Source organism: Lactuca sativa, chromosome 5 (genome assembly GCF_002870075.4).
Source record: "Lactuca sativa cultivar Salinas chromosome 5, Lsat_Salinas_v11, whole genome shotgun sequence".
NCBI lineage: Eukaryota > Viridiplantae > Streptophyta > Magnoliopsida > Asterales > Asteraceae > Lactuca > Lactuca sativa.
Genome location: NC_056627.2, coordinates 352,331,332 through 352,342,987, shown reverse-complemented (window position 1 = coordinate 352,342,987; position 11,656 = coordinate 352,331,332). Strand labels below are relative to the sequence as shown.

General features: G+C 32.8%; 2 protein-coding genes across 3 annotated transcripts; both read left to right on the top strand.

The window, feature by feature from the left end:
• Nucleotides 1–249: 249 nt before the first annotated feature.
• On the top strand, nucleotides 250–4,036 carry LOC111900641 (monocopper oxidase-like protein SKU5). Of its 2 annotated transcripts, none has more exons than XM_042895529.2 (9): nucleotides 250–588; nucleotides 899–1,008; nucleotides 1,096–1,366; nucleotides 1,923–2,061; nucleotides 2,142–2,496; nucleotides 2,610–2,975; nucleotides 3,075–3,153; nucleotides 3,222–3,421; nucleotides 3,505–4,036. In XM_042895529.2, the coding sequence occupies exons 1-9, from the start codon at nucleotides 451–453 to the stop codon at nucleotides 3,782–3,784; spliced, it is 1,938 nt and encodes a 645-aa protein (XP_042751463.1). In that variant the 5' UTR covers nucleotides 250–450; the 3' UTR covers nucleotides 3,785–4,036. The 2 variants fall into 2 exon arrangements, with proteins under 2 accessions (XP_042751463.1, XP_023752290.1); XM_023896522.3 differs by having other exon boundaries at nucleotides 258–588; nucleotides 3,676–4,036.
• Nucleotides 4,037–6,962: 2,926 nt separating this feature from the next.
• Nucleotides 6,963–10,684, top strand: LOC111900640 (serine carboxypeptidase 1). Its single transcript, XM_023896521.3, has 14 exons — nucleotides 6,963–7,299; nucleotides 7,392–7,537; nucleotides 7,912–7,979; nucleotides 8,078–8,200; nucleotides 8,288–8,390; nucleotides 8,476–8,513; nucleotides 8,871–8,972; nucleotides 9,058–9,138; nucleotides 9,241–9,486; nucleotides 9,579–9,644; nucleotides 9,734–9,855; nucleotides 9,952–10,065; nucleotides 10,174–10,219; nucleotides 10,442–10,684. The coding sequence occupies exons 1-14, from the start codon at nucleotides 7,154–7,156 to the stop codon at nucleotides 10,523–10,525; spliced, it is 1,485 nt and encodes a 494-aa protein (XP_023752289.1). The 5' UTR covers nucleotides 6,963–7,153; the 3' UTR covers nucleotides 10,526–10,684.
• Nucleotides 10,685–11,656: the final 972 nt, after the last annotated feature.

Below are 11,656 nucleotides of genomic sequence, written 5' to 3'. Positions count from 1 at the left end.
TTAAATCTAAAATGCTTTAAATGCCATGGTTGTTATTTACCAGGTTGGCGTAATTATTAGATATTTTGAACACCACAAATTCTTGATATTCCAAGTGACTTTTGGAGTTTTAGTTATGCTATTTTTGGTAGGCATCTTAACTCAAAAAAAAAAAAAAAAAAAAAACAGGAATCGACACTTTAAATCGAAGATTCGGCAACTTTCTCTAAGATAAAAATTCGAAATAAAACATCAAAACTTGCCGCAAATTTCCATAATCTGTCAACAGTGGGCCCCAAAAGGAAACCCCATTCATATTTCAGAGTCGGAGTCATCGATCTGACACTGAGACACTGCGTGCTTTTGTCTTCGGTCTTCCATGTTACTTTTCTTTCTTCACCCAGCCTAAAAAGCGCAGATCCCTATACTTCTTTTACAGATTGATAGTGTGTGTATGTGTGTGTTTATGCAATGCCCTCAAAATTTTGGTGGATTTTCTTGAATTCTTTTGTGGGTTTGTTTAATTTTGCTTTTGCAGGAGACCCATTTGTGTATTATGACTGGACAATCTCTTACATCACAGCATCACCGCTTGGCGTTAAACAACAGGTTCTGTTTCTGTTATCTTCTGCGATTCTCAAACTTATTTGCTCTTTTTTCTTAATTTTTTACTCGAATTCATGATCATATGCAAGTTTTTGTGATTAGGGTTGTCGGTGTTTTAAAAAATGATTGCTTTTAGTAGATTATGAAGATTATATACTCTGTAAAGTACTGATTTAGGAAATGATTTATGCAATGTAATGATAAAAAAAACAGAGGGTTTACAGTATAATTCAAGAAAGTAGGGTTCTTTAATTTGGGAAAAAGTTTATTTGTTAATAATTAGGCGGATGATGTTGGCTCGACTCATGTGTAGGTGATTGCAATAGACGGGCAATTTCCGGGACCAATTTTGGAAGCAACGACAAATTGGAACGTTGTTGTCAATGTAAAGAACGATCTTGATGAACCCGTGCTTCTCACATGGTATAATTTCATGACTACGAAATCTTGATTCATTTAAGACCATTATGATTCTTGGAGAAAGGGGAATTATACTAGTTTTGATTTCAGGAATGGAATCCAACATAGAAGGAACTCATGGCAAGATGGTGTGTTGGGGACAAATTGTCCTATTCCTGCTGGATGGAATTGGACATATGAGTTTCAAGTTAAGGATCAGATTGGTAGTTTTTTCTACTTCCCTTCAACAAATTTCCAAAGAGCTGCAGGCGGATATGGAGGAATCACCATTAACAACAGAGACGTTATTGCTGTACCCTTCGGTGCTCCTGATGGAGACATTACACTTGTCATCGGGGACTGGTTTATAAAGAGTCATAAGGTCAGCATATTTTCAATTTTTATTCGTTCTAACTCACCAAAAAAACTGCATTCTAGGGCTTTTTTTTATGTGGGAATCGACAATCTTTTTAGAGCTATTTTCGATGATGATTATGAGGAGGACATTTATGTCTTTTGCATACAGACAAGAGAGTCCTTGTCACACACCTTTTTAGGTGGAACATTAAATATTGCAATTTTTGTCTTATTGACATTAGTCCTAGTGAAATGCTCGCCAAAAGCAGTACAAGATCATCATATTCTATATTGTTCTGCATAACAGACGGGGCTGCGGCCCCATCTTGGTATGCAGGACATGGCAAAATAGAACAAGTTGTACTTACATTTGGTGTGCATTTGACTAACTGGGTTATGTCAATAGGACAAGAATTATAATTTTTTTATCCCACCCAAAAAGGTGTGACAAAGATCTCTTGTCTATGCAAAAAGATGTGAATGCCCTCATCTTCGTCATTGAAAATTGCTCTACAAAGCTTTTGTCTAGTCCGGTGTAACAAACACAACCTAAATGACTAAAGATTTGTTTTCCTGAACAGGATCTTAGGAAAGATATTGAAAAAGGGGTCGATCTTGGATCTCCTGATGGTATTTTGTTCAATGGGCTAGGTCCTTATCGATATGATAGTAGCATCGTTCCTGATGGAATTGCATACCAGGTGATAAATGTCGAACCAGGTAATTTCTTGAGGTTCTTTTAGCATAAAGGGGTTGATCTTGGATCTCCTGATGGTAATTTCTTGAGGTTCTTTTAACAGGAAAAACATACCGCTTTCGTGTACACAATGTTGGTACCTCAACAAGTCTAAACTTCAGAATCCAAAACCATAACTTGCTTCTTGTAGAAACCGAAGGTTCATACACAGTACAACAGAATTATTCAAACATGGATATTCATGTTGGCCAATCGTATTCTTTCTTGGTGACTATGGATCAACCTGCAAGTAACGATTATTACATTGTTGCCAGTCCACGGTTTGTGAATTCAACAAAAGCTTCAGGAGTTGCAATTTTGCACTATTCAAATTCCCAAGCGCCCGCTTCAGGTCCTCTCCCGGATCTCCCTAACGAATCCGACCCGTCTTTCTCAATGACTCAAGCACGATCCATAAGGTTTTGATTCTGATATCTAATTTCAATTCCGCTTCAGAAACCCTTTTGCGAAAACACACCCCATTGTTTATATCTTTTTCTTGATTATGTTTATATTATTTTTTTATTTGAAGAATGAATGTTTCTGCGGGTGCGGCACGTCCGAATCCACAAGGGTCTTTCAAGTATGGTGAGATTACAGTAACGGATGTATTTCTACTCTTGAATAAGCCACCTGAAATTATAGATGGAAAAAGGCGTACTACTCTTAATGGTATATCTTTCTTTGTTCCTTCAACACCATTGAAGCTTGCTCAACAGTATAATGTTCTTGGAATCTACAAGCTTGATTTCCCAAATCGACCAATGAATCGCCCTTCAATAATCGACACGTCTGTGATTAATGGGACATTCAAAGGATTTATTGAAATTATACTCCAAAATAATGATTCCACAGTTCAGAGCTACCATTTGGATGGCTATGCGTTTTTTGTAGTCGGGTATGTTTATCGTGTATACATTTATACAGTTATACTATTATGATTTTTATGAATTTATAAGATATAATATGATTTCAATGATATTTGTATAAATTTTAGGATGGATTATGGAGTATGGACGGAGAACAGTAGAAATGTTTACAACAAGTGGGATGGGGTGGCTCGCAGTACTACTCAGGTAATCTCCACCTTTACAATGTTGCTATTTCTTGAATTTTTTAAGGTTTTGTAATATTTCTTTTACAGGTTTTCCCAGGAGCATGGACAGCTATTCTGGTTTATCTTGATAATGCGGGATTATGGAACCTAAGAGCACAAAACCTAGATTCATGGTACCTTGGACAAGAAGTTTATTTGAGTGTGGTTAATCCTGAGGTCACTGAAAAAACCGAGCTGTCTTTGCCTGAAAATACAATCTTTTGTGGCGTATTATCATCCTTGCAAAAGTAAGATATTTACACAAAAATCATTTTTCTAGAACTATTTTTTGATAAAGAGGATAACGAGGGCATTCATGTCTTTTGCACAGACAAGAAATCGAGAGTGGGTCCCTGTCCCTGTCCACTCTTGTTTCATCCTTTTGGGTTCAGTCCAGACCAAATGTAGTACAGCCTCTTCAGTCATATGTAACAAATGGGGTCTTAAAGGACAATCTTATCTTTTCTTTTATTTATTTATTTATTTTTAAAATTGAATGCAGGGATCAGGCTCAAAGAGTTAAATTTTCAAGTGCACCTTCAATTCCCACATTAGTTACACGAATCTTTATTGCATTAATCATCACATTTGTTGGAATTTCTGTGAGGTGACACCATTCATGAGCCATGGTTGAACAGTCCAAACATCATCAAGAACTCAAATTTTGACATATTTGTAGGAAAAAAAATTAGATCAAATTGTTCCCATGAATGCTGCTTACTTTATCTATTATTTCACCTGTAATTAGATTGTATCAGTTCATTTGTAAGTGAAAAGGCATAATTGCCCTTGTAACCCTTATGATGGTGGGAGTTGTACATTGTGCATCGGTATATGTACGGTGAAGTCGCTTTCTGCTTTTCTATGTCATGTTAACTGCACTTTGAAGTATTTGTAAGTTTGATGATAAGATGATGGATCAAGAAAGCATATTGCAATCGTCATAGAGCAACAGAAAAAAGTTGATATCTTTTTGTAAAAGAAAAAATGATTTCAGAGGCCCAGGGTTCTTTAAGAGAAAAGCAACATCAATTTATGAACATCAATTTCTTCTAGTGAATGTTTTTTTTGAAAGGCTCTTCTAGTGAATGTTTAACGTGTGTAGTTTGATATTTGTAGTAACTCCTACAAGTTGTTCCATATATATATATATATATATATATATATATATATATATATATATATATATATATATATATATATATATATATATATATATATATATATATATATATATATATATATATATATATATATATATATATATATATATATATATATATATATATTAAAGTAGAGCATGAATTTGAATAGTAAACATCCTTGTTTGTTGGCAAAAGTTGCCCGTAGGTTTTCATATTTTTAGTTGTTCGGATTTTTGGCACTAAAGTTTGTTTATATAAAATATGCCTTAGGTTTTGACCTGTTAAATAGGTTTAATACACACATAATTAATACTTGAGCATCTATTAATGTGCGATGATGAGTAAGAAAAGGAGAATGTGAGTTTTAAACACTTAACCTTCAAAAAAAGCAATAGAAACTACCTACTACGCTACATTACTACATCAAGGTATTATTAGTATTTATAACACATTATATAGGCATTGTGTTTCGTTTCTCTTTTAAATAACTTACTTTGTCTTTTCTTTTATTTTTCTTCAAACATGATAAGAGAACATAAGTGAAGGATAGCTTTGTCCCCCGAAATACAAGCAAATGAGAAACAGATTACGACCAAAAGTTCAGAATTTTTTATTAACATTTTACTTGTACTTCTTAAATTCCCACTCTTGAAATTAGGCCAAAATTTGTTAGGGTCTTAAACGTACTTCTAAATTAATGATGGGAAAATCCAAACTGTGATAGCGATTTTTGGATTCCCAGTTGAAGCATTTTGGTGGGATTATTTGATAAGCTTTAACGATATTGGTCATCGAATATTTCTTATTTTTGCCAAGAGTACTTTTTTTTGGAAATTTACTGGATTTAGCTAAAAAAATTGGTTTATGTTATCGTCAAAAATGGAGTTTCAAAATTTTGGTTTTAGTTCATATGATAAAAAAAAAGTTTAATTTTCAGGCATATATGGACATTAATAGAATAAACTGAATTATTTGATAGAAACATTGTTGATTTAGGATGTGTTTGGGTTAGTTTTTTTTTTAATCACAAAAATGATTTAAAAAAAAAGTGTTTATTAGCTTATGACTTTTAGGAAAAACATATTTTAAAAATTGTTTGGATAAAAAAGCTGTTTTTTAGGAATAAAATGACTAATAAGCTAAAAGTTAGGATTTTTAAGTTTTTTGAAAGCTTTATTTTTTGCTATCCAAAAAAACTGTTTTAAAAAACGTTTTTTAAATACATAAACACTTTTTTTTTAGCTTATTAGCTTTTTGAAAAGCTAAAAAACTAATAAATTATTTTCAAAACCTATCCCAAACACCCACTTACACTTATATAGTAAAAGTAGGATTTTTGAAGTTTGTTAGTGTCACTTAAACTTTACATTTGGTAGTTTTACAAAACTGAGTTTGAATGCTTGTTATTTTTAGCGAAGCTTCAAGTTTGAATATTTGGTTTATTCTTTGTAGTTTGCATAGAGCAATGTATCCTTTTACTTTCATTCATTTTTTCTTTGCCAACTTAGCTTATCATCACGTTATTTTCCCTTCCCTTCATTGATAGGAAACGATCACCTTTCATTCCTTCATCATTTTTAATATTTCAATATGTATAAATAAAATATCAATATTATACTCTATTTATAGAAAATTAAAAATAATAAATTTTGATATATTTTTATAATTTTTAATATAAATAGGATTTGATAAAAAATTAAATAAATTAAAAAAAAAAGAAGAAGAAAAAAAATAGACCGCAGTCATCACACCACCTCTTATCCAATGCGTGTGGTGTTCACCATAGACTATGGTAAGAATATTTATTAGACTTAAATTAGAGTTTACTAGATTCACGTAAACTCATTTACAAAATACATTGGAGTTATCAAACGCAATCGTCATAAAAAATTTATAATTTTTTAATCAAAAAACTTAATATGTAATGATTTTAATACAGAAAATAATAGTAATACATTATGCTTTTAAACAAAAATTAATCAATGCATACATTAGAATGATAATTTCAACATATTTATATGGAAAAGTATAAAACTAAAAATTAACTATGAAGGAAACAAATCAAACGTGCAAACAAGTGAAAACTTCTCTTATTCAAATACTCTCAAACATTTTTTTTAAATCTAGTTAGTAATACAATTTTAACAATTATTTTAAAGAAAATATCTGATAAAGTCTCAATATTTTAAGTGAGTTTACAGTTTATTTATAAAATATTTATTTTTTAAATAGAAAAATCACGATTATCTAATTTTATACGATAATTAATTTATAAAAATACAACAAGCACAGTCTTTTCTAACACATAAGTATAAACAATCTAATAGAAAATTCATTTAACAAAGTACAAGAAGTTACAAAGTGTATGCTACTGACTGATTCTAAGCTTTTGATCCAAAGACACTGAATACTAGACTGATTCAGAAGACATCTCTTAATGGATCCAGATACAAGATAAGCTAAGAATAAGAAAAAAAAAACAAATACACTGAATATTAGACTGATTCAGAAGACATCTCTCAATGGATCCAGATACAAGATATGTGCCGAATACGGAATACCGTATTTGTACTTGTACTTTGGGCCATCAAAAAGGGGCTGCCTTTGTGTGAATAGAGAAAGTCTCAAAAGTTGGTGGCTTTGTTGGAACCCACTCTTCCACAGTCCCCCTCTTATCCTTCACTTGCCTTGTAAGCGAACAACTGACAAATTTCACTCTCTTCTATGCTCTCCCATTTTATATTCAGCCCTCACTCCCACAGAAACTTCAAAACAGATTCAAGAATCTTTCCCCCTTTTCTCTTTTCTTGAATCCCCCAAATTATTATTTCTTAAATGTTCAAGATAATGAACTCAATCCACCTAATCTTATTGATTTGTCTCTCATTTACCATTTTATTGACACAATCCGCTCCCCAGGATGCCATAGTTACTCACGTTCCTGGGTTCGATGGCACTCTACCATCCAAACACTACGCTGGGTTTGCTTTCTTTACTTCTCTCTTGATGTTTACAATAAAAGGTTCGCGTTTTCTTGATGGGTTTGTGTTTGTTTTTGCATAATCGTTTACAGGTATGTGACAATAGATGAAAACCATGGCAAGAAACTGTATTATTATTACGTTCTTTCAGAAAGAAACCCTTCTCAGGATCCAGTGGTTCTTTGGCTCAATGGTGGCCCTGGTTGCTCCAGTTTTGATGGGTTTGTTTATGAACATGGTATATACTTCACTTTTCTTCACTGTTTTATTGGAATCATGAATCTTTCTTTCTTGATTTTCTGCTCTTCTAATTTTTTCAATACCAAAATAACACGAGTCGCATGAAATCTTGATCGGATAATCCATTTAACAACTTTTTAAACATAAAAAGGATACGCATCCTTGTGTTTTATGAGAAAATTTAGGGCATAAGAGTTTTACCAAATTCATCTACTGAGTAGACTGACTCTATATGACATGATCGATTTCCAAGCAACAACACTTGTTGACTTTAATAGTCAAACTTAGGAATTATAGCAAATAGTAATTTATAAATTGGGTACTCACAAATTTTTGGATCTTGAATTTGCTTAATCATTGATCGTGTTTCAGGTCCGTTTAATTTTGAAAAAACAGGAAGCTTGCCCAAGCTTCATCTTAATCCATATACATGGGCCAAGGTTTATATACATACTTCCTGTTTTAAAGTTCATCAAAACTAATTTTATAATTTTAATAATTACATAAATTTGATGAATTTTTTTTTTCATTTGGTCAGGTTTCAAATGTGATATATTTGGACTCTCCTGCTGGAGTCGGAATGTCTTATTCCGGTAACAAATCCGACTACATCACCAGAGATACAACAACGGCTTTAGATTCCCACAAATTTCTCCTTGAGGTAATAAAAAAAAAAACTCACCTTCAAACATATTCATATTTTGAAATATTAACATATTTATTACGTTTTGTGTCTATGTGATTTTAGTGGTTCACGTTATATCCCGAATTCCTTTCAAATCCTTTTTTCATAGCTGGTGAATCATATGCTGGAGTTTACGTCCCTATGTTGTCTTACGAAGTGATGAAAGGTATCCATCTGTCTTAAACACTCGAATTAGCATGAGTCTTGAAATTTGAGTAATTTACAATAACGCCCTTCTCGATATTCTTCAGGACTTGATGCTGGTGATAAACCCACTCTCAACTTTAAGGTGCATCCTCTGTTAAACACTCCACACTATTAAAGTTTATTAGAGATAACAGAACTGTAGGTTGAGTATGTTAGGTAACGGGTTGAAATGCTTTTTATAATTCTTTTCTTATTTAATCAAGTTCCACACTTAGCATAACTTAGAGAAAATATTAAACACGTGAAAAATAAGTATTAGCAATGCAACCCACACATTAAAAATAAAGTGTTTTATCAGAATGTATTTTAATCTGTTACTGTAACTAGGCGTACAAATTAAATATTGTAAAAATAATTTCATCACAATATATTACACTCCGTAACTTACTTAAGATAATAATGTTTTCCACAATTCTAAATTCACTAAAAAAAAATACAGGGATACATTGTTGGAAATGGAGTCACTGATGATGTGTTTGATGGCAATGCTCTTGTCCCCTTCGCACATGGAATGGGCCTCATTTCAGATGAACTATATATGGTTTTTCTTAATTACCATTTTCAAGAATTTCCATATCTACAAGAAACTGTATCTTTGAGATAACTTGGACTCTAAACACATACAGGACGTTACCAAAGAGTGTCAAGGGAACTATTACAATCCTGCTAATAATGAGTGTGAAAGCAAGCTTGAAAAAGTTGACCAAGTAATTAATCGTCTTTTTTTTTTCTTCTAATTAATTTACGTGTTTAATAATTAATATCAGTTGTCACACAAGCTTATGTTTGATTTAAACTTGGACCTCCAGGAGCTTGATGGACTAAACATCTATGACATTTTAGAACCATGTTATCACAGTGATAGTTCAAGTAAGATTAGGCTTGAAAATACAAATTTGCCCCTGAGCTTTAGGAAATTGGGTGAAACCGAAAGACCACTTCCGGTGAGAACCAGAATGTTTGGGCGTGCTTGGCCTTTTAGAGCTCCAGTCAAGGCTGGTTATGTGCCTTCTTGGCCAGAGCTTCTCAACAGTGAAGAAAGTGTCCCGTGTACTGTAAGTCATCATTTATAAAATTTAAAAAAAAAAAAAATCGTTACAAAATATTGGTAATTAAAATCTATTTTATTTTTTATTAATTATCTTAGGATGATGAAGTGGCAACTGCATGGCTAAACAATGAAGTAGTCCGGAAGGCAATTCATGCGGACCCGGTAAGATATCATTAATAGGTTTCTATTTATAGTAAGATTCTGTTTGATTGAATTCGAGACAAAAAGTGAAGTTGAAATGGATATTTCAGATTAGTGTAGCGGGCGAATGGGAGCTATGTACCGGTAGGATCAGATATTATCATGATGCTGGAAGCATGCTTAAGTACCACCGAAACCTCACTGCTCGTGGCTACCGCGCTCTTATTTTCAGGTAACACAGTCTGTCATATCATGTCATGTCATGTCAGGTTAACTGCTAATGTAAATGAGACATACGAAATATTTTTTTTTTTATGTGGTTGTGCAGTGGGGATCATGATATGTGTGTTCCGTTCACCGGAAGTGAAGCTTGGACACGATCTTTAGGGTACCCGGTTATTGATGAATGGAGGAATTGGAAGGTTGATGGCCAAGTCTCGGGGTATGTTTACTTATAAGGCATACTTGCATCCTAGCAACAATGTATGAAGAAGTTGATTTTCTTGTTATGATATATAATTAAATGTGGAAATGTTTCTTCTCGTTGCAGATTCTTACAAGGATATGACAGTAACCTCACGTTTCTCACAGTCAAGGTTAGTCACACGTAACTGTAGTGTATTTTGAGCCATGGTTACATGTTTAACTGTACATGAGAAACACTATCATATATGGAACTAACTATAGTGCATGTTTTAACAAAGATAAGATGAGAGGGGATTTAACATTTAAGCATTGGGGATGGGTTACATGCCAATTAAGCTAAGCTAAAGATTGTATGTTCATTTGGAAATGATTATATGTTTGATGTGATGCAGGGATCGGGGCATACTGTACCTGAGTACAAACCGAAAGAAGCATTGGCATTTTACTCTCGTTGGTTAGAGGGAAAGAAAATATAGGAAAATAGCATGATTGTTTTCATGTGTTTGTAAACGTATTACGTGGTTGTTAATTTATGAATAATTTGGTGTTAGGAAAAGGGAAAGGGGGAGGTAACATACAAGTGGCATGTACTGATATATGATGAAAAGCGAAAGAAATTATTGTTGTCGATGAAACCCGATTATGGTTTGACATTTAGATCGTTGTTATTTTGGGTCCGAATGATATACGTTTCGGAAGTCTTTACGGTTTTTTTTTATCAAATGGTATTTAATTAATTAGCTATAATCATTAGTAAAATTATGTCAAATCAAATATAATAGTTAGTGTACATTTTCATAGAGTTTGGGGGTCCCCTTTTGTAATTCTATGTTGTTAGAGGACTTTACAATAGTTAGTGGGTTTTAGTTAGTTTATAACACCTTGCATTTGTAAGATATGTGTAGGGATCTTTGATTTACTCTCCAAAAGAGACATTTTTGGAGAGAGAAACATATGAGATCGAGTACCATAAATATTGGATACACCAATACTCCTCCAAAGACAGAGGCTCGATGAGGATATATAAAGATGTGTTAAGCCTTGAGGATGCTAGATGTTGACTCGATACAATGTTAACGACGGTGTCGCACCAATGTAGGATACCATACTAAAACATTGTATTTTCCTATGAATGGTATCCTCAAATTAAACATATATATACAAGAATATAAGGAAACTAACGTGTTATGCAAAAATGGGTTTAACATGGGTCTAACTATGCTTATTTATATACATTAATATTTACTTGTAGTATTATCGAATGATCAAAATGTAAAATGTTCAACCCGGATCAAAACTCATAGAATATAGACAATGGAAGCTCCTCGGTGAAGATATCAATAAATTACGAGGTAGCTGGAACATGATCAACTCGAACCCGACCCAAAGCAACTTGCTCACACATGAAGTAAATATTTATCTTAATATCTTAATATGTTTGGTTCACTAATGTTGAACCGTATCACATGTGACAAACCCATTTACACGGTCATTTTAAAAATTTTTGTTTATGCTTATTCAAAACATTTGGTATTGCAGAATTGGTCTAAAAATATGCTTGATACGATATAATATCAAATAAAGGCATTTCGTAAGAAATGTTATAT